The sequence below is a fragment of the Chenopodium quinoa genome, unplaced genomic scaffold, assembly GCF_001683475.1.
Source record: "Chenopodium quinoa cultivar QQ74 unplaced genomic scaffold, ASM168347v1, whole genome shotgun sequence".
In the NCBI taxonomy this organism is placed as follows: Eukaryota; Viridiplantae; Streptophyta; class Magnoliopsida; order Caryophyllales; family Amaranthaceae; genus Chenopodium; species Chenopodium quinoa.
This window is the reverse complement of record NW_018743074.1, coordinates 246478-273758: the sequence shown is the minus strand read 5'-3', so window position 1 is coordinate 273758 and position 27281 is coordinate 246478. Positions and strand designations below refer to the sequence as shown.

The following is a 27281-nucleotide window of genomic DNA, read 5'->3' as shown; positions in this document are numbered from 1 at the left end:
ATCCTCTAACATGGAACTCACTAACTCACTTAGGTCATCACTTAAAAGGCATACTATTCTCCATCCGCTTGATGAAAAACTAATATAAAAGAATGATGGTAAAACAACAACCAACCATCTAAGTGAGACATGCATACATGGTTCTCATAAAGACAAGAAAGTCATAAACCTTTACTCATGAGTTTAGCCTTGAACACTTCCAACAAAATTTGGTGAGTTGGTAAAATAACATCGAAAAGACCCTTAGAAGAAATACTAAGAGAAACCATCCTTGAAGAATAGTTGTAAGACTCTAAGCATGTTAGACATGGAATAACTCAACCTCAATGGTTTCTTCTAAAGTAAAAAATCACTCACAACAACTCACTAAGATAAGGTAATACTCTATAAACATAGAGATACCAAAATAACAAATCAAGGCAAACAAACAATCGTCTTTAGCATAATTGGTCAATTTCATATTAATGTCTCTTATTTCTTTTATAGTCAAATTGTTTACCATTAACAAAAGGAATACATAAGAAGGGAATAAAGCAATTAAGAGATATAAGTACTCTCACATGCATATATAGCCAATCACTTGTCACTTAACCATGGCGAGAATACACAAACATGCTAAAAACAATGTATTTTAGTAAAGGATAAGGGTCATAGTGGATAAGGTAATCCAATGTTCGAATTCAAAGTCATACAACATGAATTCAATTAATTGCTAAAAGGCATAACTAAAGAATACATAACCCAAGACTTTGAGTCCAACACAAATTCATATCACATTGTTAAATGTATTAGCCAATACACAACTCAAGACTTGCTTTAAAACCTCTTTAAAGTATAGATATTTCATGCTAATACAAAAATACACTGGTAGAAAAAAGTAAATGACAAGCAGTTCAAAACCTTAATGGGAAGCGGTTTTTGAAAAAAAAAAAAAAATTTACTTTTTCACAGAAATTGATACACAATACAAAAATAAAACATATGTATAAAAATATATATTTCAATTAATAATTAGTTGTAATATTACATTATAATTCAACACAAAAAAAAAATACAACTAAAGTCACCACCACCCTATTCCGCCACCACCGCAATCGACGCCACCAGCCTACCACCAGGTCCACCACAACCGACGCCACCAGCCCACCACTGCAACCGACGCCACCTCGCATCTAGAACATAAAAAAAATAACTTAAAAAAATTACTCATGCAAATAGAACATGAAATTTGAAATAACATAAAATTAGATCTAAACACATAAAATCAGATCTAAAAACATAAAAACATAAATCCCGTTCAGAAAATCATATAAACCATGTAATTTGAAAAACATAAAATTAGATCTAAATTCTTACCTAAAAAGCTGAACTCCATGGTCAAATATTAAAAAAAAATCCATCCACCAAATACCACCACCCACACGCACCACCACCTGCTCGGATTTGCTCGATCTTGGCTCAGATTGACTCGATTTTTGCTCGGATTTGCTCGATTTTGGCTCAAATTTGCTCGATTTTACTGGGGGGTTTGGGTTCAAATAATCTAGGGTTTTTGATTCGTTTTTTTGCTTGAAAATGAGGGGTTTTTTATTCGTTTTTTTTTTTGCTCGAAAATGGCGGTGATAAGCTTGAGAGAGGAGAGGAGAGAGAAAATAAGGGGAGGCTTGAGAGAGGAGAACAGGAGAGTAAGAAATGCAGAGAGGAGAGAGAAGAGAGAATTCTGAGAAAGGAGAGAGGAGGAGAAAAGAGGCGTGAGGGCTAAGGGGTAGTTTGTATTGTTAGGGTTTTTTTTTAAAAGAATGGGGAGCGGTTCAATGTTCAAACCGCTTCCCATTACAATTTCGGAAGCGGTTCACCCTAAACCGCTCTCCATTTGCTTGTTTTAGGTTTTTTTTTTTGGTGTTTTTAGAAGTAGAATTCAATAACCGCTCCCCATTTGAGGCTTCCCATTTACTTTTTTCTACTGGTGATATTCCCCAGACTAATGATGACATAAACTACATATATCATATCATCACAAGAATCTTCAATCCCAATCACGAAGCATGTATGACAATTTAAAAAAATCAAAAAATCATAATAATTATTATTATTCTCACAATAATAAAAACATGTCATAATCAACTTCGTGGAATAATTACTTAACAAATTGAGAGATAAAAAGTTCAAGAATATTATTTACCACAAATGTACATGTGATGCTCAACACCACCGTATTACTCACATGGAGAAATCTAACCGATGTTGATATCTTCAAACATATTCCAAAATTAAATAAAATAAATTGAATCAAATAAGAACACTTAGGTGCAAAAACATGAAATAATATATTTACAACACTTGAAACCTCTTTCTTAAGGTGGGCACTAGGAGTAGTCTCACTTTTGAATTATGAAAAAATAATAATTCAAAAATATTACACCACAAGGTTAACACAACTTAGTAGTTAACACACTAAAAAATCAAAATGATAGCCACCAAAAGAATTTCAAAAAATAAAATAGAAACTAATAATCATGTTTTAGCCAATAACAAGAGTTATATAGCACAACTAAAAGTCACAAGGAGTAACAACTATAGTCACAAGGATTAACAACTATCAAAAAATTCTCCTATGGAGAAAATCATATAACTTTTCATAAACGATATTACATATTCCTCATTCAAAAACTTCACTCACTTACTAAATTAATATAAGTAACACAAGTTCTTAAAACATGGAGATATGCAATGTAAGCATTTAGAATTTAAGCATGAATAAAGTTTCCACAAAGCAAGACATATATATCAACATATATGCGCTAAAAAGTAATAGATTTTAATATCATATTCAACATAACACAAAATTCATGGTTATACATAAAAATACATACACCCTTAAAAAGATCAACCCATGAATTATCCAACGACATAAAAGCATGTTAACATTAAAAAGAAACAACTTGCTAATAAAATTTATTCTAAAAGCAAGAGCATAACAAAGACCTTCATAATATATAACAATACATTGCTGCTTTAAAACTCCAATAAAATTGAGAATTAAATCAATTAGGAGTATCTCTAAATCCTAAGCTCAAGGCTATAGAACTAACAAAAGGATAACCTTCCATGTAATATCACACATACATAACATTGATTATACATAAGCCTTTATTGTAATAATCACATTAGCAAATAAACGTAATTGAAAAAAATCAATATCTAACACTCATTTGTCAAAAATCACAATTCATATATTTTCCAATGGCTCGTTAGGAGATATCGTGAGGAGATATTGAAAGAAGTGGCATAACGAAAAGAAGACAATCCACATTCTCTTTTTAGCTCGAGCTGTTTGGAATTAGTTGTCATGGAGCTTGAGTCAGTTACAGCTACAAAGCCTTCCATTGTACTCTGTACAGCATAATTCCCTAGAGGATTAGAAATTAGAACAGCTAGAAGTGCGAAATTGAACAGTATGTAGTGTGCGGTCGTGCAGTTGCAAAATTGTCGCAAAACAGAGAATTCTTACATCTGATTAGCAATAAATATCCTAACTTTACTGAAATCAAATCTTACATCTAGTCATCACCATAAGCTCGAAAGCTATAACGCTCCTGGTAAAAGTCATTGAACCACAGGTCAGCCTCGAACCACTTGGGATAGCGCACAAGGTCACCAGCCTTAAAACTCATATATTGCTTGCTCCCTTCCGCAACAACTCTAACCTCTCCCTCTTCGATATAGACAAGCTGATCCACATGCCAGTCCCAGGGCAATTTGCATTTTCCAGTCTTCCATACTGACCATCTTGATACACCAAGCTCATCTAATCGCTTGGGAGATACTTTTCTTTCTACCCTTATCTGATAAAGTTCTTCCAAAGACTTCTCTACTCTCATTGCCTTTACACAACAAACTCTGCCAAGATTATGATCACGCCTTTTAACTTCTGTGTTGGTTCGGATAGTTGAGCCATGAAATGTTGCTGAAAACAGAACACTGGCCATCACTGAATACAGCTCCTAGTCCTAGCTAATTTTCCTGCAGCAAAATTTTGAAAGACCAAACTTAAAAATTAAGAGCCTTACAGCATTACTGTAAATACTACGAGCTAGTGCCTACATGGCTAACAGTCGAAATAGAGATGCTGAAGAAACAGGGGCCTATTCGTTTCGAGGTTACAAGAGATGACAAGAAAATCAATAATCTTCATAACTGTAAACTGTTGTGTCTAGTTTCAAAATTTTCGGTCTCCTTTCTCTATTTTTTTTATGTACGGAATTACCCCAGATGACTTCACTGATTCCACACCCCACAGGATTTTCGATTCCCCCAGATATCTCTACACCCTCACCTCTTCCATTACCACCAATCCACCAGCTAAATCTTGTAAAGACCAAACAAGTATAAGAGCCCCAACACATTATGTTGGAATCAAAAAGGGACTACAAGATTATGTTGAACAAGCAAAACATAAGTATTTGACTATTATGTTATAGGATTTATTAGCATTTACATATGGACAAAGCAGTGTGAGATATGATCAACATTCCATGCCGAACATGGAAAATTCACAATTTAACCCATACATTATTATTGGCAAACAACAACAACAACAACAAGCATCTCGACGAGATGGTCTACACCAATTACATTCAGAACCAAGCATTTTCATCACTAGAGAGCTGAGCTAAACTTGAAATTCAGATATACTACTCTAAAGACTGAAACATAAACAGTATAGGGGGATTAATCCCTCCACTTTATACTGTCGGGATTACTACTTAAATAACTATTTTCATTCCTGAGACTATTTCACTATCATATATACACCTACTATCCATCACACCCAAGGAATCAATCAAAGCCTTAATTCCATAAGTAGGGTCCGCTATATGAACCAAATTTGATTATTCAGTGTAGTCAATCGATTATAATATAAATCAATGCATAATACCGGTTAAAATATAACACCTGGCGGATCCAGGATTTGATTAATAAGTTGTCCCATCATCGTCCATCGACCGCATATAATATCAAAAAATAGTCAACGCTTGTATAATAGTTAAAGCTTGTATCATCGTCCATCGACCTTGTACTATACAAAACTTGAACTCTAAACCAAATCCCTAAAAGATCTCAACCTACATGTTCAACAATCAACACAAACTTAAATACACCTTTTTCGGGGTCTATGTCAATGCAAATCTACTTCCCTTGTACGGTATACATGGTCTCATGACAATTAGTCAATGTTTGTTCAAACAAATCTCTTGCTTTAAAACACCAAGTTACCAGCAAATATTCTACCTCAAAGCTCAGAATGTTAGGAGCATTCATATCTTTAAACATCATTTTCTATGGATGGCAAGCATTACCATTTGAACTAAAGTAATTTAAATGAACTCTATAAGACACTCCCATACAGTCACAGGAGAATTGTGCATAAGTCATTGAACAATGCTACCAAGACACCCCTATTGGCCCTATTCAATCATCAACAGTCACCAATCCTTGATCAACTACCCATTAACTATAAAAATAACCCCTTTACACACATCTTATGCTAGGACTGCTCATAATTTAATTAGGAAGCTCAATTCAGCAAGCTATAGTTCATGACAACTTACAATCAAAAACTCAGAAAAATAATCCAATCTAAGTAATAAAGGATGCTCAAGAAATGAGTCAATGCTAGTGAGTTTCTCAAAAGTAGGAACTCAGCAGGCACTACATTGTTATATATTTGCTTTCTTAGTGCCCATGGCCTCACACAAATGCCACTCTATTTCTTAATATCTTCAAATCTCTGAAGCGTTCATCTCAAATTAAACCAGAAAAACAGGTAATCGTACAGGGCTAAAGTAAACATTGCCCTCCTACATACCCAATCAGAGACTAGAAACTTCTTACCATAAATAAAGCTAGGTTCTGATCGAGCTTCTTCTACAATAAGACTCCAAGCAAAAGCACACCTGCAACTATCTCAATTAAGAGCTACTTAATATTCAGGTCTTAATTGGGTATGTTTCTGGCCCCTGCTTCTACAAAGAAGGCAGTCAACACTAAACTTCTCATAAGTTCATTTGTTTATTTCACTAACATTTTCATTTTACAAGTTCATCCAACATGAGTTACATAACCCAGTGAGTGCAACGGGAAACTCAAGTTATGAGGAAAGGAACAAAAGGAATTCCTAATCAAATCTAAATCATACAAGAAGGGTTCTCTCAAGGTTATTAAAACAAAGGTCCCCAAGTCGAGCAATTCTACCCTGTCTAATATAATCGCTGGTGAATGAGAAAAGGTGAAAAGATTAGGCCACTAAATCTTACTCATCAAACATTTTCACAATTCCTAGCTTCACTCTGTTAGGCTAGAGTAATGGCCACTACATGTGGGTCCGCCTCTGCCTGCACCACCACCGAAACCACCCTCCTTCCAGAGCCACATGAGCGCAATAGACCCCCCGCCCCAGCCCCACCAACGAAACCGCCCAAAACTTGAATTCCCCAACCCGAAAACCACCCTAAACTCCCATCCCTTTCCCCACCCGAAACCCCCACCCCTTTCCCTGACCCGAAACCGCCATAGACTCGAAACCCCTACCCCTGAAACCATTCCCCCACCCCTCGGAATTTGTGTTTTCCCTGTAAAATAAAATAAATAAACTACAATTCACAAAGTAGCAACCAAAATTGACTCAATTATCAAACTAGACTCCAAAAATTACGTTAAATTCTTCGACTATCTATAACCAATAGTTCATTTATCCAACTTCGAAGAACCCTAAATTGAGAATATACTGACAATTAAATACACGATTAACACTAGATTCTCAAAATTAATATTAGATGATTAAAGAAAAAGAAGCATCTAACCTTATAGACTGCTTCAATGGAGGAGAGAAAGCTCAAAAGCCCCTTCAATGGAGAATTTCGAGTACGCTTAAATGGAGGAGAGAGAGAGGAAGGAGTACAGCGAGAAATAGATACAAAGGAGTACAGAGAGGAAACCGTGATTCTTGAAAAAAATTTAGTTTTTTTTTTTTTTTTTTTTTTTTTTTTATAAAATGCAATTCGTGAAAAAAATGAGTCCTTTCCCTGACTAATGTTCGGAAATTATCTAATCCCAAAATACAACCAATTTTTTTTTAATTCCCAATCTACCGTCCACATCACCGGTTCAGTGGAAATTATTTTTAAAAACGATTTATTAGGAAACCGCTACTTCAAATAGCGGTGTACAGATAAAAAAACCGCTACTTGGAGTAGTGGTATACTGATTATAAACCGCTACTTCAAGTAGCGGTTTCCTTGTTAGATTTTTTAGCAAAATCACTTTCCTCTCCTCTTCTCTCAACGCCTCTCTTTTCTTCGTTTTTGGCACTAATCGGCCTATGGAGGCCGTGTACACGAAGCATAGTCTGAAAAAGAACAACAGACGTCAGGTTTGCAAAAAATAGGCGGCAGACAAAGTCACTCAACATTTCAAAAATGCCAAGTCTACCTCGGAGAGGAGACCCATGATTCTGTCAAGGTCAAGGGTACCGACTCCCCTGACCGTATCCCTCTCCTCTAGAGGGATGGCTTTCACCATAGACTTGGCCATGTTGACCAAGTCTGGTTCTTGATGGCCGCCTGTATTCAGAAACAAAAGGTTAGAACAAAAGAAAAAGATCAAAGAAAGAAATTAAACAAGGGCCGAGGGAGCCGGTTATACCTCTTGGAGGTCGGCTGTCCCTTGGGACATACGCTTGTTTTCCCCCACTTTGTGGGGTGCGCGGCTGTTTTTCAGCCGCCTGCTTCCTGGAGGAGCCAGGCGTACTCCCAGCTGTCTGTTTCCGAACCTTTGAGTCCGGCTACTGAAAGAAGAGGGTTTGGACGAGCTCACCTGCAAAAACACAGACAGTTAATATCGGCAAAAAGAGAATTTCAAGGAAAAACTTGAAAGATCAGAACTCACCTTGGGCGCCTCCTTGGCAGGAGAATCAGATGATGGCCGCTTAAGGCTCATAATGGAGGTCCGCAGAAGGGCGGCCGCCTTCTTGGATGCGGAAATATGGTCCATAGCTTCGGCTGTAAATAGGCACAGCAAAGAGTTAGAAAACATAAAATAAATCAAATGATGCATATAGAAGCACAAGGGGCCGACTACCTCTGGGGGCCCGACTGCTTAGGCCACAGGCGGCTAAAAAGTACTCGTCGTAAAGCCATTTAAATTTGGGGACGCAGTTCAAAGGCACCTGCTCTTGTACCCCGGTAGTAGAGTTAGCCCTAATCTCTACTTTGAAGAGTCCTCGGTCAAGGATCTCTTCCCTTGCTTGACGAGGAACAGGCTGCATGCTAGGGCCGCCTGCAAGAAGAGGCGGATCCCTATTCCACCTGTTGTATCGCTTGTTCAGAAGTTTATTAGGACTGGTGACGAGGAAGAAACAATCTTTTCACTTATTTTCCTTCCCCCCTAGTCATCAAATATCCATTGTGGCTTGTTATTTGGTACCAGCCGGTACCGCTCGCTTTGGGGGTCCAGCTTAAATAATTCATATGGGTGAACGCCTCGAAATAGGGGTCCACCCCATGCATTTCACATCCGGCTACATAGCTAAGGATGTTGAACCAAGAATTTGGAGCTAACTGCCAAAGCCCCACCTCATACCCGTTGAGGATTTGTTGCACTGCCGGATGCAGGGGAAATTGGAGTTCAACCTTAATGGCCGCCTCATAGCAGCCAAAACAGGCGTCCCCTGAACTAGACCCCGCGGGCCAGACGACTGTATCTTCAGCATCCGACACAAATAAATTAAAATCCGGACCCATTACGTGGTCCGTTAGAAAAGTCCTTATTCGCTCCTTCATGGCCTTGATTCGACCTTTTGGGACGTGATAGTAATAAGGGGTGTTCAACTCCCTATGGGAGGCGGATGGTTCTGACCAGTCGACCCCTTTTTCAACTGTATGAGATAATCTCGCCTCATGTAAGCGAGAATGCCTTTCTTCCGAACTTGGAGAAAGAAGGCTTGAAGAGCTAGATTCGGACTCACTATCGGAAGAGTCCGACTCCCCTCTCCCTGAGGGGGCCGACCCCTCTTCTTCAGAAGGGGCCGACTGCTGACCAGCTAAGTCAACAAAAGCATTAGAAGGGGCCAGCTTAACCCCCTCCTCAGAGCCCCTTATGACAGAGTCACCTGGGGTACCAGCGTTTGGTCCAATAGCTCACTAATTTGGATCCGGAATGAAGAGCCATCAGAGTTTTCAATCCTCTTTGTTCTTTTGGTTCTTGCCATACTGTCCTACATAGAAACAAAGACAGTTGGATTCCGGGACTTGCGCAAAGATTGAAGTACTGCAGGGCAGTCGGCACCCCTAGTCCTAGACTCAGCCGTCCCCGGTGACCGGCTGATTGCTAATCTAGGCCGTGTCGGATGCTTTTGGGGCCTCATTTTCAAAAAAGAAAAAAAAAGAAGGAGAAAGGATAAAGGAACAGACAGTTACCTGAAACTTAAGTTCTGAAAAGCTTGGTCGAACAGGCGTCTAAAAAGAAGCAGGCGGTTGGTAAACTCACTCGTCCAGAAAACCAGAGCTCAAGTTTAGGGGTCTGAGAGTTCTCTTTCAGAAAATTTGCAAAAGTGTGAACAAAAGACTTTCGGTCAAGGCCCTTATATAGGGTAAAATGAGAATGCGAAGGGTCACTTCCAAATTTGAAAATAGGCCACTCTCGGCCTATCACAGGCCGACACCTGTAGCAGGCCGTCGCCTGTTGTAAGCCGACACCTGTCACAGGTGACATGTGACCAGTCACGTGCCACCTGTGAGGGGCAAAGGATTAGGGGATTTTCCCTGCCCAATCACAGTCTGCCACGTGGACCAATCAGGTTCTGCCATGTGTCCCCCACATGGACCTAATCAGTCCAACATGGACCAATCATGCCACGCCACGTGGCCCATGACATGCCTACCTGGAAAACGGCCACCAAGGCCCGATTTCTGAGGCAAAGCCCAATCAGTCCTAGGTTTACCTAAAACCTAGTAATGGGCACGCACTTCGAGGCTATAAATACAGTAATTAAGCCTCCATTTAACACATTCAGAATTAATTACTCTCACCAAGAGAAGCCTAAACACACGTGCATACTAATCGCTAGACCAGACTTGGCATTATTTGCACTCCCCGATCACTCCTCCCATTCGAGGAACCAGATCACCCTCTTTACTTTCCGCACTTTTTGCTCCACTTACAAGTACTAACTTGACCGTCGGAGGCGGAGCTCCCACCACTCGGAGTCTCCGTTGTTTTGCAGGTACAGGCGCAAGGATACTAATCCCGGAATTGTAACTCTCCCGCAGGACATAAAAGAAACCCCCGAAACAACCACCACGAGTCCACAACGCACGACACCAGTTACTACTACACATACATGATAAATGCAGAATGAATGAATGATAATAAATTCAATAATCAATATCAATTAAACAGAAAATCAGAAATAATAATCAATATCAATTAAACAAAAATTATAGGGCTCAAATACTCAACTCAAATTGTCAAATATCCGGTTACAAATTCAGTTTCTAGAGGAAAAATCCCCAAATCGGCTAATCAAAACCAATCTTCAGTTTCTAATCGGCTAATCATATTAAAAAAAATCATTTGGGACTTAAAAATTATAATGAAGACAGTCAGACAAAACTATAACTAAACACAGTAAAAAGACTCAAAACCAATCTTCAATTTCTGCTTTTCTAGACGAAATTGTTCTGTTTAAGCAAACAAAACGATTATACAAATAACAAGTAGTTTATTTGAGCAAAAATTCCACATAAATTAAGCCAATTAAACTTCAAAACAATCCACATGCACACAAAAATCAGGTAATCCTGACTACCCATTAGTAGATAACAAAACCCCATTAACATTCCGAGCAAATTTAAACAAAAATGACATAATTAAATCAAATACAGAAAACCCACATCAAAAATCCCCAAATCGTAAATTAAATTAGGCAATAAGCGAATGAAAATATGAAATTCACTGATGAGTGATGATTGACCTCACTACGACAATACCTCAGCGAAATCGGACCGTCGGACTGTCGGTGTTGCGGTGTCGGAGCACCTGATGGCTGGCTGGTGACGCGTCGGCTGCGGGACAAAGGAATGGTGGAGTGGCGGACGGAGGGACAGGGTTAGGGTTTTACAATTTGGGGGAATGCGGAAGTTTATGTTCTGTCTCAGTGTCTTAAGGATTGAGGAAGGCAGGAAATGAGGAAGTAGGGAAAAAAAAAAAGTGTGAGTTATGGGTTGTGAACCCATAATCTCGTGTTTGGTGGGAGGTAAATAAAACCATTGGGCTACAACTTTACTTCTTGACATATAATGTACAAATATTCTATTTAACCCTTTTCTGCTTTTTTTTTTTTAAAAAAAAAAAAAACTTTTCAATTTATTTCAAAGAATATGAACCCATATTGGATTCGCCCCTGCACAAGTATTAGATTAACAAACAATTCAAACTCGTTAATTCCCATAGATTTCACACCCCATCTAGCATTTGCTAATTAACATGACTCGTAGTTAGTAAGCAAGTCTAGTAATCGTACTAGTGTATCATCATACTAAATCATCGAGTAAATTAAAAGCAATAAATAATAAATTAAAGAAATAAATAAAAAAGGAAAAATATCCCCACATCCGTCTTTCTTTCTCTCTCCTCGTCTAAAAATTTATCTCGCCTCCGATTTCTTCTTGCCTCGTGCTCTTTATCGTTGATTCCAAAAAATTTCGAACAATTTTTTTTTCCCCCAATTTGTTGAATTTTCGTCGTCATCTTCATCACCTGTAACTCCCACATTTTTTTCGAGCTTTCATTAATCAATTACCCTTCAATTTCACTTTCTCGAAGGTGCAGATTCATCTCTCACTTGGGAATTTTCGTGATTTTGATTTTTGGGGAAAAACCCTAATTTTTCGTTAATTAGGTTTTTTACTTGATCTTGACTGTTGGAAACCCTAATTTTGTGTTCGTTCGATTTCTAGGGTTTCTTAATTGGTGCTGATTTGGGGGTTCTCGATTTTTGTATTGGAAATTAGGGTTTATGATTTGAAGTGGATTGTTCTCTTGAAGGGTTCTTATTTATTGATTCAGGTAATTATGATTTTATTTATGTTTTAATTTTTTTATATATTTTTTTTTTGCAAAGTATGGAGCTTTTTTTTTTTTGGGTACTGGTTAGTGATGAGTGCAGATTTTGGATGGAATGGCAGTTTTTGGGACTGGCAATTGCAGATAATCACAGTGGGTAAATGGTGTAGGCAGTATGCTGCTGGTAGTTTGGAGAAATGCAAAGGTATCATGCTGCTAGCTGCACTAGTGCTGTCAATAACAACACTGCTATTGGGGGCATTTCCAATAGAGATACTAATGCTCGGAACGATTCGTCTTTGTCTGCCAACTTCTCTTTAAACTCGAGGTATATCGTTCTTACTTTAGTTTTGGATATCGCAAATTTTGTTTTATAGCTATGCAAGTTGAAACCTTTTGGTGTGGCATTTCCATTTAAAGATCACCGAACTAAAAACCCGCGAAGTATTTTGGATAATATACCTTTTTGGTACTATTGAATGTGGTGGATTACAAATGGTAAGACGGAATGATTGTTGTGTTCAATTACTCGTGACACTACTTCTGCTTAGATATTGTTGAACAATGCTTAACTTTGCCAGTGTGGATCAAGTTGATTGATTTAGAGATTTAGAAAAGGAATATGTATGTAGTGTCTTCTCCTTCTAGAATTTGAGACTGGAGGTGCTTAGTCTTGCTTTATGGAGAGGATTCAACTAGCAAGTGGTCATTGTTGTGAAAACCGTCTGAAGCAATCATATTTAGGTTCATATTTGATGATTTCAGAATTTCACTTTACAGTTGTTGGGCGGGGAGGGTGGAGGGGGGATGGGAGTTGTGTGCGAGAGGTGTTTGGCGTTGACTTACCTCTGACATTTTGACTCAGCTTTTTGGTGCTATATATCATGTTGTCACATTCTTGATTACGGAACATTTCTTTCTATTAGTTTTTTCTATTAGGTTTGGGTAGTGTCTGTATGATCTTGATATCAGGATTGTTACTGTTCCTACTCTCATGTATTGTGAATTGTGATGATCGCTCCTTTCCTAGTTTTCTGTATCTAAGGTCAGGTGTCTTGTCTTCTCATTAAGTATTATATCTAGTGCTTGCCGCTTTATAGTTTATAGGCATATGGATACTTTTGATTTTGCCCCTATGTTTGATATTCCATTGTTATGCAATGGTTACCGTCAGAAAAAATAACTTAATTGTTTCAGATTTGCACAGCAGCAATTTTATTTTATTTTATTTTATTTATTTATTTATTTATTTTTTTTTTTGTGTGGTAGAGAGATTTGATCCCATTCAGATCTCAAAATTGATGGAATCTATAATTAATCTGAATTTAGTTTCTTTTCAGACAGTCTGCAGGTCTAATTTGACTTTTGCAACACTATAATGTATTTTTTTGTAAACTCTTACAGGCGGACTTCACCACTTACGCCATATAAGTTGAAGTGCGAGAAGGAGCCACTCAACTCTCGGTAATTTTTTCTTTTATTTTAGTTTAATAGATTTGACTAAACTAGGAATTATTTGATTGCATATTAGGACATTGAATAAATCATGTTTTTCCTTCCTGGCTGCTGCAACAGAATTATATCTGAATGGAGTTTGTGTGGTTGTAATTTTATTTATATATAGTGATATAATGATTTTCTTGAATAAAAATGCTGTAGATTCTGAAATGTTGAATTGAATGAATTTTAGAGTGAAAATATATGATTGTTTAATCACTGGCTTCACTGCTTTTATTTTGATGACGTTTTCTTTTCCTTTCGTTTCTTCATCATCAGTTTCGCAGTCCCAATGCAAAGTGATTAAACACTGCGATTCTTCTTTAACGTATTTGTGTTATTTGCTTCTGATTTCTTGTTTTTCATCTCTCTGTTGCTGTTTAGCCTTGGTGCACCTGACTTTCATCCACAAACTGTAAATTGTCCGGAGGAGACTCTCACCAAGGAGTATGTGCAATCTGGTTACAGAGAAACAGTTGAAGGGCTTGAGGTAACCAAAATAGGCATTTTTCATTCTCTTTGTTCACGTTCTCCTTTGTTTTTATTGGGCTTTTCTTGTCAAGCCTCCTTGGACCTCTTCAATAGAACGCAAAATATCCACATGTACAGAAGACAATTATTATAGTCATTTTGTAGATATACAAAATTGATTTCTCCTATATGACAGTGAAAAGTGTAAACAAACTTTATCTCTTTATGAATTACCTGTTGGATGATTGGTTTAGAGCACATGTCTTACCTTCTGTTTTTTTTCTATATATGAATGTTACAGCAAGTAGCTTAATTCTGTCTGTTGCAGGAAACTAAAGAGCTCTCAGTTACACAAGTCAATACTTTTACGGCACCTGTTGTTCTTAAATGCAAAGAGGTGAGAACTGCCGGGGGGGGGGGTGGCTGCTGGCAACTTTAATATGGCTTTGTTAAATATTATTTAATGGATGTGTGGGCTGTATTGACGTGTATGAAACTTATCGCTGCAGGCAATTAGGAAACGTCTTAGAGCTATCAATGAGTCTCGTGCTCAGAAGCGCAAGGTAATTATCTTTTCGTAATGCAGCCTTTATATTTGCTTCTTGCTTTTCGATGGTGGCTATCCTAATTTCTTTTATTGGGTGATATTGAGTGAAACTGACGTCCTGCAATTCAATCCTATAGGCTGGCCAAGTTTACGGAGAGCCACTTTCTGGTTCCTTGTTGAGTAAATCTTGTGTCTTTCCAGAGCAGAAGTCTTGTGGCGAGGACTTTAAGAAGAGATGGATTGAGGTTTGTGTTCTCAGCTTTTTTTATTTTATTTAAATCTTAGTATGTTATTGGAAATTGATAATATTGGCGGGCTGGCAAATTTTATTTAGGTTTCTGGTACTTGAGTACTACCTATGGTGCTCTCTTCATTACAGAGTTTGTGCCAGTTGTACTTGAAATTTTACAGGTTTGCTGTTATGTTCAAATTTCATAGCTGAATTTCACAGACCTTTCTGTAGGTTAGCAAATATTTGGCCTATGGCTGTCAATTTTTCTTTTGAAATTCCAGATCAGGAACTTAGATGACCTGAAATGAATGTTAAGGGTTTCACTCTTGATTGAAAGATATCCAAGGGGTTTAAAGTATTGAATTTTGGCTGTGGATGTTGTTGAACTGGTGTTGCTTAGTGTGATTTAGTAGTGGTGGTTCTTGCTGGAATGTTGTTTTTGATGATTATGGTCAGTTTTAGTCATGGCAGAAGTTGTGGTTGGCTGGTGTAGTGTAGAGCCAGAAGTGATGGTGTGGTGTGGCGTGGCGGAAGGAAAGATATTGTTAAAATCTATTTTTTGTATTCTTTAGGTTGAATTTAACGGGAGGAGGTTCGGAGGTGTATGGGGACCCCATATTTTGGGGGTCTGGATGGTTGTCTTCCGATCAACAATTTGTCTTAATTACTTTGTTTAAACTTCAGCTTATTCTGAAGCTGTTTCTGATGGTTAAAACACGTGACCAGAATAGGGCCTTAGTTTAAATTCCAAAGAGGGAAATATGTGACTGCTGACAAAGAACTAATGAATACACTAAGTGTAGGGTCAATAGGTGAAAACTTATGCCTACCGCTGATTGAGTCGAATATGAATGGAAACATGTTCGTTGTTGAAGGGAGTACTACTTTTGTTGCTCATAGTACTCATTTTCATGCATGAGTTTTGGCTGGATTGCTCATACTAATGAATACACTAATTTATGCGTACTCAATCTGTATGAAGATTAACTTTCGGATACAATTTAATGTAGATATTCTGATTAGGTAAACATAGTAATGGCTCTACTTTGTTGGCCAACATGCTAAACTATTTTATGGATATAATATCTCTTGCTGAATACTATTTTTTATTTATCATTATTATTATTATTATTGGAAATTTTCATTTGACTTATTATTATTTTTTTTTTTTTTATAGTGTCTTTAGTGAGGCAAAATGCGGCTGTCATGAAGTGCTTTCTCCTTTATCGGAAAAGCTCATTTTAATTTTAGAATCTTGAATGATTAGCTTCCTTTTTTTTTTCTTCCTTTTCTTTTCGAGTATAGATGAGACTTTGTTCACAGTTTAATTTTGCTGAACTTTTGCTTAATTCAACTTAGCTTTGCTGAACTTAACTTGTTTTTACTGTAAGAGTTAAGCTGAGGAGAACATAGCTTGAGTTGATATATATTGTCAAAATATTTGGAAGAATATAATTCAGAATCTTGGAAAATATGCTGATTTATGTAGATTATGTTTTTGACACATGTGCTGTAAATGTGCTCCTCTGATATATGTTTGTGCCTTCCTTTTCCAGGGCTTATCCCAATACCCCAAAAGCCTTCGGTCTTTAGCAGATCATGTTCCCCATGGTTATAGGAAAAAATCGCTATTTGAGGTTCTCATCAGAAACAATGTTCCTTTGCTGAGAGCAACATGGTTTATTAAAGTAACCTATCTTAATCAGGTATGTGCTTTCCCTCCTTCCCCAAATCACACATGGAAAAACCATTATCTTGTGTTCCTTCTATTTGCCAATCGTTAGCTCATTCACCAAGTTACAATTGGTTGTGAAATTTGCACGTTTAACTTAAATGGGTAAATTAACTGGTTGTGAAATTTGCACGTTGACTTAAATGAGTAAAACATTTACTAAGATAACGAGCAAAAAACATTGTGAAATAATATAATGTTCGACTTAAAATGGAAAACTTTTTATGAGTTGAAGTTTGGAAATTATTATTATTGCTGTTGGGGTAATATAGAAGTTTACTTTTGTCTATATATGGTCCATTGAAGAGTAAAAAAATAAAAGAGTTAAAAAAAATATGCTCACTCTATCCCATATTCTAATTCCTATATTTCTTTTGGGTGTCTTAAAATGTTGTGCTTATTATTTTTTATTTTTTTAATTTTTTTTACTTATTTTCAAATAAAAAATACTCCTATATTTCCCTAAATTTCCGTGCCATAATTTAATTATTTTACCTTTCTACATAAAACACCCATGTATCCAACGATTCATCAAATATCATTATTTACCTCTTTTTTTTATTTTTTATTTTTTTATAAAATACCTTAATTTTGAAGAACAATTCAGAATCCTTCAACTACCCTTAATTCTTATGATAATTTTGAAAACGGCACTATATTATGGGGTGGAGTATTATAAAAGTTGATTCTTTGAGGTTAGAGTTTGACACAGCTAGTTACCCCACGAAGCCATTTGGAAGTGGTGACAGATGTGACTGTTCGAATTTACACTTTATGAATGCACTTCAATTTTTGTATATTTTGGTATTGTTGTTGACTTGTTGTGGTATGCTTATTGGTCAGAATTGTTGTCCGTTGCTAGCAATTTGAGTGCATCATGATATTCTGATATTGTTGGCCTAATTTTGTTAACACACCCTATTGATGGGATGCATATCATTGTTATTTCCACTTGACTTCACAGCAGTCTTTCAGTTTATAATGTGTCATCCTGCATTTAAAATTTTGCAGATTAGGCCTGGATCTTCAAGTGTCTCCAGTGGGTCTCCTGACCGAATTCAGTTATCGCGTACAGAGATTTGGACAAAGGATGTCACTGATTACTTGCAGTATATTCTGGATGAGTTTTTCTCTAGGAATAGTTCTCATTCCCGATCACAACAAATGCTATATGCAGGGTCAGTGCAAAAAAAAAGTGATCAAGTTTCATTGGCTTTGGATTCTGAGGAGCCGTCATTGCATACTAAGTGGTGGTATGTGGTGCGTATACTTCATTGGCACCATGCAGAAGGACTTATTCTTCCTTCTCAAGTTATTGACTGGGTATTCTTGCAGTTTCAGGTGATTTTCTTTTCTTAATTAGATTTTAGATTTCTGACATATCCACCTAATATTATAGAGAGCTATCTGATTTGATTGATTTTCTGTCTTATTAATGAACTGTCTTCTTGTGTACACTATAGGATAAAGATTTACTCAAGGTCATGCAGTTCCTTCTGCCAATAATTTATGGAGTATTGGAAACCATTACTACATGTCAAACATATGTGCGCAAACTTGTTGAAGTTACTCTGCGTTTTCTCAAGGAAGCTTCCACGGGCTGTTCTGATCCGGTGGATAATTCTCGAAGAGCATATACTTGTTCTGCTCTTGTCGAGATGCTTCAATATTTGATACTTTCTGTACCGGATACTTTTGTTGGTCTGGATTGCTTTCCCTTGCCGCACTGTCTGATGATGTCTGCAGAAAGTGGTGTGCCACATCATTCTAAGTCACCTGTGTGTTTTGAACACCCAAAGGATGATTCTGCAGGGGTTTCGCATGTTATAACAGACAAACGTCTTGATGTCAAACATCCATCATCTTGGTTTAGGCGTGTAGTTTCGTCGATCAAGAAACGATCGACTTATTTGGCAAAGGCTGCTAGCCCTGGCTATTCTGGGCAGAATGTTGCTAAAGCTGTGCAAGCCTTAGATAAAGCTTTTGTGCAAGGAGATGTCCAAGAGGCTTATAAGTTACTCTTTGAAGGTATTTCTGACTCCTCTGTTCATGAAGGTTGGATTGGCGAAGTAAGCCCATGCTTAAGGTCATCGTTAAAATGGATAAGATATGTTGGTCCTCCGTTAGTTTATTCCGTGTTTTTGCTTTGCGAATGGTGTACTTGTGATTTCAGGGATTTTAGAACTTCATCTTTTCATGATGTAAAATTTACTGGGAGAAAAGATTTTTCTCAACTTTATGTTACTACTAGGCTCATGAAGCAGAAGATGAGGGAGATACAGAGGTCAGAAAAAGGAAAGAAAGGTTCTGAAAGTAGGGCTGATGTAAGTTATGACAAATATACCTGCATTGAAACATCAGATTATTTTGAAAGCCCTGGCCCCTTACATGATATTATACTATGCTGGTTGGATCAACATGATGCTCAAAAAGGAGAAGGTTCTAAGCGTGTACAGTTACTCCTCATCGAGCTCACTCGCTTTGGGATTTTTTCTCCATTGGCATATGCAAGGCAGCTCTTAGTTAGTGGAATTATGGACAATAATGGTCCTGTTGTTGATCCAGACAGACGCAAGAGACATTTTCGGATCTTGAAACAACTTTCAGTTTCATGTATGCTTGATGTTTTTGATGAAGATCAGAGTGCTGACAGGTCACTACTGCTGGAAGCAATACATGTATACTCTAATGAAAGGTGCCTTCTTCTTCGTGGATTGCTTGCTGATGAGCACAAGCAAATTAGAAGTACTAATTATGCACCCAAGAAGCAGAAAGAATATCAAGTCTCTCAAAGGGATCATTCTTTACCTCCTTCCATATACCAGTTGAAAACACCACAGACTTTGTCAGCTGTGTCTTATAATAAGAGCAAGAAAAATGTTCTTGACCTTGAGAAATTGAAACTCTCTATTCTGGAGCTGTTGCTCCTGCCGAAGTCTGCTGCTGATGCTGGAGCTGATGAATCTCAAGTAAACATGAAAAGGTCTGTTGGACTCATTTCAGGCAAGCTAGACATTGCAGATGGAACACCTGGCTGTGAAGAATGTCGAAGGGCAAAGAGACAAAAAATAGGTGGGGAAAAATATTCATTTCTTCATGGACCCTCTTCAAACCCATTAGACGATGAAGATAATTGGTGGGTGAGGAAGGAGCCAAAATCTGTGGATTCCCTTAAAGTAGAACAACCAATCAAGCCGAGCAAGCAAGCCTCGAGAGGTCGACAGAAGTCTGTGCGTAAAACACAAAGTCTGGCTCAATTAGCTGCATCAAGAATTGAGGGAAGTCAGGGAGCATCTACAAGCCATGTATGTGACAATAAGGTGGGATGTCCTCACCATCGGCCAGTTCCGGAAGGAGATGCTGAAAAATCTGCTGATGGCAACAGGGCAATCAGTGGCACAGATATTGTTTCTATTGGAAAAAAGCTGAAACGATTGAAATATGCTGAGAAGAGGAGCATTTCTGCTTGGCTAGTTAGTTATGTCAAGCAGGTTGTTGAGGAAACAGAAAGAACTTCAACCAAGGGTGGTCAGGTTAACCGGTCTTTATCTTCTGTTGATGAAAAGAGCTCAGCAAAGTGGAAGCTTGGTGAGGATGAGTTGTCTGTCATACTATATTTGATGGACATGTGCACTGAAGTGCCTTTGGCAATCAGTTTTCTCGTTTGGCTGTTGCCTAAGGCTCTAGGTAATCTTAATGCCCCTATACATGGTGGAAGAAATATGATGGTGCTGCCTAGAAATGTGGAAAGCCATGCATGCGAAGTGAAGGAGCCATTTCTCTTGTCAGCTATACGGAGGTGTGTTGAGTATATTATTAATTGTGTTAGTGGATGTGTGTGCTTTATACTTGTGCATGGATAAATGGACAAAACATTTGGTTCTTTCCTATGCTCATCTCATGACTGTCTCTTCTGCTATATTGTTTTTGTAATGTGACCTTTGACTTTGTGTGGAAGTTGTCTAATTTCTGCATTGAAATGGTTTTTAATTTTAAATTATTTTATCTTATTTAATTAAAAATTTTATTTGTCCTTTTGCTTAATATTAAATAATCTCATTACTTCCTCAATTTCTCATTTATTTCTATCATTTCACTTAATACACTATTCCTATATTAACTTTTACCATTTTTATCACTAATAGTAATAAATATCATTATTTTTTTTGTTGTTTAGATAATCTCGTTATATATTTTCAAAATATAATTTTTCTTTTTTTTTTCTTTTCTTTTTCTTTTTTTTTTTTTTTTTTTTTTTGTTAATATTATTAAATATAAGCATCATTAAAGTTATAAATGGTCAAAGTAGGGTATTTAAACATGTCTGGTCAAAATGATGCAATTAGTCAGAAATGAAGGAAGTATAATTTTTTGTTACATCTTCCATTATATGCTTTCAAGGAAGTCATTTCATTATTCCTTGTCTTGTCCTATCTTAATATATGATAACAATTATATCACGATGAGATTGCTCCACACCAGGTCAATGGAATACTTGAGCTTTATATAATTTTAGGCGTCTACATTTGTTGTTCTCTTTTGAAATTTTTTGAATTAATCTGGGGGCATACAAGATCTATTGTTGTATTTGCCCCGAAAATGGTGTTATATACTATTATATCTTTTCTGTATTATATGTATTCATTTTGTCAATTTTTCCCTTTATTGCTGCTGCAAAATTTTATCCCTCTTTTATCCATGGTAAAAAATAGATTTGAAGAAGGATGTATGGTTAAAGATGTTTTATAATGTTTCCGTGTGCAAGGTTTTATTTTATTTGTATCTTGTTGCTGAACCTGCTTTCTTTCATTTTTTTTCTCCTCTTTTTCACGGTTTACCTGTTTTAGGTATGAGAACATAATTCTTGCTGTGGATCTTTTACCTGAAATCTTGTCAAGCACAATGCATCGTGCTGCAGCAGTTTTGGGCTCCAATGGCAGGCTTTCCGGTTCACCAACCTTTCTGTATGCTAGATATTTGCTGAAGAAATATTGCAATGTTAGCAGTGTAATAGATTGGGAGAAAAGTTTTAAGGCAACTTGTGACAAAAGACTCCTTTCTGAACTTGAATCTGGAAAATTGCAAAATGGAGAATTTGGTTTTTCTTTTGCAGTTCCAGCTGGTGTTGAGGATCTTGATGATTTTATCCGCCAAAAAATTAGTAGTAACCGTTCGTCTAGAATGGGTATGAGTATGCGAGAAATTGTGCAAAGATGTGTTGAAGAAGCAGTTCATCACCTTTTTGGCAAGGAGAGAAAGCTTTTTGGGCTTGGTGCTCAGAAGAATGCTGGCATAGACAAATGGGATGATGGGTATCAAATTGCTCAGCAAATTGTTGTTGGGCTCATTGATTGTATTAGGCAGACTGGTGGTGCTGCTCAAGAAGGGGATCCTGCTTTGGTTTCTTCTGCTGTTTCTGCAATCGTTGGCAATGTTGGGCCAGCTATAGCTAAAATGCCAGATTTCACATCAGTCAGTAATCATTCAAACTTTCCTGCTCCAACTGGGTCGCTTAGTTTTGCTCGCCGAGTTTTGCGGATACATATAAATTGCCTGTGTTTACTCAAAGAAGCACTTGGTGAGAGGCATAGTCGTGCTTTTGAAGTAGCTCTTGCTACAGAAGCTTCTTCTGCTCTTGCTGGAGTCCTTTTGCCAGGTAAGAATGCTCGAGGTCAATATCATATGTCACCTGACGCTCATGATTCTAGCGTGAATTTGCCAAATGAAGTACCTAATAATTCCACAAAAGTTGCTGTTGGAAGGGCTACAAAGATTTCTGCAGCTGTGTCAGCTCTTATTATTGGGGCAATTATCCACGGGGTCTCTAGCCTGGAGAGAATGGTTACAGTCTTTAGGCTTAGAGATGGTTTGGATTTGGTTCAGTTTGTTAGGAGTTCTCGGACCCACTCAAATGGGAATGCAAGATCAGCTGGGGCCCTCAAAATAGACAACGCACTTGAAGTTTACATTCATTGGTTTAGGCTACTTGTTGGAAATTGTAGAGCAGTGTCTGATGGTGTAATTGTAGAGCTTCTAGGTGAACCCTCTGTGATTGCTCTTTCAAGGATGCAGCGCACACTTCCTATTAACCTTGTGTTACCTCCAGCTTATTCTTTGTTTGCATTTATGATATGGAGGCCATTTATCTTCAGTTTCTCCCCAGGAGGCCGTGAAGAGATTCCTCAGTTGCTACAGTCTTTGTCCTTGGCTATTGGCGATGCAATAAAACATGCACCTTTTCGAGATATATGTCTAAGAGATACTCATGGTTTCTTTGATATCGTGACTTCTGATACTACAGATGCTGAGTTTGCATCCATTTTAGAGCTGAATGGTTCAGATAGGCTTTTAAAGGCCAAAGCTTTTATCCCTCTGCGCGCTAGGCTTTTTCTGAATGCATTAGTTGACTGTAAATTACCACATTCTGTGTCTTTGCAGGATGATGGTATTCGATTATCTGGGACTAGTGATGCAAAGGTTCAATACGAGGAAAGTGAAACAAATATTTCTGATAGGCTTGTTAGTGCTTTGGATACTTTGCAACCTGCTAAATTTCATTGGCAGTGGGTTGAGCTTAGGCTTTTTCTTAGTGAGCTAACCCTCATTAGTAAACTAGATTCCAATGACACACTATCAGTAGCCGAGGCTATCCGTTGTCTTACACCTAATCCTGATAAGGGTGGTCCTTTGGAAAATGAGAACAATTTCATTCCGATTGTCCTTACAAGGTTATTGGTGAGGCCAGATGCTGCTCCACTCTTTTCAGAAGTAGTACGCCTTTTTGGAAGGTCATTGGAAGATTCATTGCTGTTACATGTTAAATGGTTTCTAGAAGGACATGATGTGCTTTTTGGAAAGAAATCTATTAGGCAGCGGCTTGTGAACTTTGCAGATAGTAAAGGTTTTTCTACTAAGGCCCAGTTCTCAAAGCCCTGGGGCTGGGCTAATTCCAATTCTGACTCAATAGGAAGTCGGGGAGACAAAAGGAGATTTGAAACTCCATCTGTGGAAGAAGGTGAAGTGGTTGAGGAGGACTATAAAAGACATGCCAGAGGTGCCTCAAAGCAGTCAAATCGTGAAGGCCTCAACACCAATCAACAGTTTGTGACGGAGAGAGCTCTTATGGAGTTAGTTCTTCCTTGCATTGATCGAAGTCCTGATGATTCTCGCAATAGGTTTGCAAGTGAGCTTATTAAGCAGATGAATAATATTGAGCAACAAATAAGTGGGGTTACTTCAGGGTCCAGTAAACAGACAGGATCATCTCCTTCTGGGTCTGAAGGTTTTACTAGCAAAAGTAGTACCAGAAAGAGCATGAAAGGAAGTAGCCCTGGATTAGCCCGACGAGCAGCAGCAGTAACAATTGATTCAGCACCGTCTTCTCCTTCAGCTCTGCGAGCATCAATATCATTGCGACTGCAGCTACTTGTGAGATTGCTTCCTTCTATATGTGCGGATGGGTAAATGCCTTTTCTCTTCTTGGTATTTTACATGTGTACTTTGCATGTTGAACTTTCATCCTTTTTGCGTTCAATTGAAAACTATTGTTTTAACATTTACCCTTTTAAGGAAAGGAAACCTTCTTACGTAGTCTTCGAAATAATTAGAAATGCTTCAGAACATAAGATTTCTAAGTAGATACTTTAATGTGGCTACATGAATATTGTAGCAAACTATTGTTAATAAGAGTGTGCTTGTGGATAATGTGGCTTTGTGGGTGTAGCTTAACCTGGAGGCAATTGCCTTACTATGTGTTCTGTTCTGTTATTTTTGGAAATGCACATCATTTTCTGTTGCTGTTTTCTCAGTCGGTTATTGGATTTTCCAGGGATTCGTCAAGTCGCAGTTCAAGGTTTATGCTTGCATCAGCTATACTCCGTCTTCTTGGAAGTAGGGTTGTTTATGAAGATGTGGACATGTCTTTCAATCCTCGACGGGGATCGCCGCTGAAAGAGGCTGAGTTACAGATGGAAACTTGTGCTGATGTTTCTTTGGATTTGTCAGGGAAGAATTTATTTGACTGGCTATTGCTAGTATTACATGCTTTGCTGAACAGTTCTCAACCCAGTTGGCTCAGATTAAAATCTCCCTCAAAGTCTACTGCTGTGTCCTCTAAAGACTTTGCTGGATTTGATCGTGAGATCTTAGAGAATTTACAGGTTTGGTTCTTTTGTTGCTGTGGTTTACTGGTTTGTTGTGTCCATGATGTCTGTGTTTGGCACGTTTTTTGTGTTTTAATAACTGAGCCCCTCTCTCCTTTGACTTTCTTCCCGTCATGTTGAGTTCATTCAAAAATCACCTTTGCAAATTGTTAGCTTTTCCATGAAACCTTTTGATTTATGCCTTTTTAATAGATAGTTCGTGGTTTTCTTGTGATTTACCATTTCAAAAGACTTGAATCGGTCATTTTCTTTCTAAAGCAATTAATGTGCAACTCATATATAAGGGTAAAACAATCTATAATGGGTAGGTGAAGATGTGGGAAATTACTAATAGATGATTTGTTGACACATTATTGGTTCTTTATGAAACCAGAAACAGTCAGTATTCTGCAAGAGCTAGGATAAATCTTTGAAGTTGTTTCTGGTCAACTTCTATATGATGTAAGATGCAATAAGGATGCACTTAACTAAAATGTCCCCTCATAAAAAATAAAAAATAAAATGTTTTGCTCCCTCCGTCCCTAAATAAATGCCTCGTTTCTTTTGGACATGGATCTTTGAAAGTCGGTAATGTGAATACTCTGTTGTATTAGAGGAAATGAGAAAAAGTAGTGGATATGTGCTGCTTAAAAGTGAATACAAAAGGATGGTGGATGATGGACCCCATTTAAAATGAGATTTGGGGCATTTGGATAGTACGGAAAATTTGGGAGAAATGGTTCTTTTTATTTAGTTATGTATGTATGGTGTTTCTTTTGAAAGGAAAAATTACCAGAAAACCATGTGATGTCAATTGCTCCAAATTGGTTCCTGCCAATCGGAGCTAGTTAGTGACTGAGGAAACAGACCTATTCAAAGTTGCTGCATGTAATTATTGTGATGTACTTCCTTGGATTAAAGGTCACCCTGAGGGGTGAAGGGGTCACCTATTCTGAGCTCATCTATCAAGCAACTATGCTCAGTGAAGGGGTCAGATGTGACTTGTAGTTTTGTTTTATATTCTGTGTCGATGTGAGTGCTATTTGCCATTGGTTGATGTAATGTTTTTTCTGAGTGTATATCTGATGTCTAGGTGTATCCTAGGGGTATCATTTCATTTTTTTCTGTTTGCTTATTGCAGAGTGAGTTGGATCGGATGCACTTGCCAGATACAATACGATGGCGTATTCAAGCAGCCATGCCAGTTGTTGTACCTAACCTGCGAACCTTTATCTCTTGCCAGCCGCCTTCTCTTGCATCTACGGCTCTTGCTTCACTTCAGCCCAGTGTCAGTTTTCCTTCTAACCAAGCAAGTCCGTTGCCAAAGAATATACTGCCGTCTGTGCGCACTGCTACATCTACTGCCATGCTTGGAAAGTCAAAATCAGCAGTCTCACAACCTGATAACGATTTGGAGGTTGACCCGTGGATGCTTTTGGAAGATGGGGCAGGTTCAGGCTCGTCTTCAAGTAATACAGCAGTTATGGGTGGTGGTGACCATGCTAACCTTAAAGCATCCAGTTGGTTGAAAGGAGCTGTTAGAGTGAGACGGACTGATCTCACATACATAGGTGCTGTGGATGAAGATAGCTGATCCTACTTGACCTTGTAATTTGTTTTGGTCCCAGAATGAGCAGATCCTTCAGAGAAAAAAAATCAATGATTTATATGGTGCATTAAGAAGGCAAACATCTTTCTTGTTGCTGCCCTCTTCACTCGGATTGCAGGGCCAGAAAGCAGGTGGAATACTTGCTACTTGTTGGCCTGAGGGCTGAGGATCTGTATAAGCTGCTATGAATTTATATCCTGCCCAAAGTGCCAATGTGGCTGCTTATCTGAAGTCTGCTTCATTAACTAACCTATGAACACCACTGCCACAAGCACGGGTCGGAGGCTTGTATATAATTAGATATAATGGTGACCGTGATTGCTTGAGCTCGGCAAAATCTCTGCTCTGTAGGTTTTTTTTTTGAAATATCTTGTCCCATTCTTCTCCTTCGATGCCCCGAGTACTATGCTCACCAGATATTCTGGCTGGTAGCTATCTATACTGTAGAATATAGCCGGGGCATAGGTGTTATGACTTTTGAACTCAGCATTGAAGAAATGCCATTGTAGATCATGGGACTGAATATGGATATTTGCCATTTTTCTTTTGCCTAACTTGTTAGATATTGAAAGTGTTAGCTCATTCTCCTGAATTATAGTCCGTGGAATTATCTTTCTATCTATTCCTCTAAGAAAAACTGTAAAATTTAAAGTCACCGTGGATACTATTTCGTTATAGAATAAATGTACGATCTTAATTGGTTAAAAAAAATCAGGATGGTAGAATCCTAATGCAATTCTGCAATCTTATGATTCACGGATATAATCTTAAGGGTAATTATAAAATACACCTTTTTACCACTATTTTCTATTTATATATACTCGTAGTTCATATTCACAAATAAATTAGGATGGTAGAATCCTAATGTAATTCTGCAATCTTGTGATTCTCCTATATAATCTTAAGTGTAATTATAAGATACACTTTTT

At 37.8% G+C, this 27281-nt stretch overlaps 2 protein-coding genes across 11 annotated transcripts; one reads left to right on the top strand and one right to left on the bottom strand.

Annotated features, from left to right (window-relative positions):
- Positions 1–313: 313 nt before the first annotated feature.
- LOC110731537 lies at positions 314–11446 on the bottom strand. Of its 6 annotated transcripts, none has more exons than XR_002513319.1 (9): positions 11049–11446; positions 8140–10389; positions 7948–8060; positions 7705–7875; positions 7492–7622; positions 6864–7408; positions 3559–4023; positions 1357–3410; positions 314–1172 (listed from the first exon to the last, which is right to left on the bottom strand). XR_002513319.1 is itself a non-coding variant. In XM_021911390.1 (2 exons), the coding sequence occupies exon 2, from the start codon at positions 3987–3989 to the stop codon at positions 3561–3563; it is 429 nt and encodes a 142-aa protein (XP_021767082.1). In that variant the 5' UTR covers positions 3990–4023; positions 11033–11287; the 3' UTR covers positions 2972–3560. The 6 variants fall into 6 exon arrangements, 2 of the variants coding, with proteins under 2 accessions (XP_021767082.1, XP_021767081.1); XR_002513320.1 differs by having other exon boundaries at positions 1357–3393; XR_002513317.1 differs by having other exon boundaries at positions 340–1172; positions 1357–4023.
- A 203-nt stretch (positions 11447–11649) lies between these two features.
- Positions 11650–26944, top strand: LOC110731535 (mediator of RNA polymerase II transcription subunit 12-like). 5 transcript variants are annotated; one of them, XM_021911388.1, is made up of 14 exons: positions 11650–11883; positions 12072–12126; positions 12246–12451; positions 13528–13587; positions 14005–14110; positions 14420–14488; positions 14601–14654; positions 14776–14883; positions 16427–16576; positions 17614–17943; positions 18066–20401; positions 21450–24062; positions 24431–24761; positions 25885–26944. In XM_021911388.1, exons 3-14 carry the CDS (start codon positions 12321–12323, stop codon positions 26335–26337), a joined length of 6741 nt encoding a protein of 2246 aa, XP_021767080.1. In that variant the 5' UTR covers positions 11650–11883; positions 12072–12126; positions 12246–12320; the 3' UTR covers positions 26338–26944. The 5 variants fall into 5 exon arrangements, with proteins under 5 accessions (XP_021767080.1, XP_021767076.1, XP_021767079.1 ...); XM_021911384.1 differs by having other exon boundaries at positions 12018–12126; XM_021911387.1 differs by having other exon boundaries at positions 12018–12126; positions 12227–12451.
- The last annotated feature ends 337 nt before the right edge of the window (positions 26945–27281 follow it).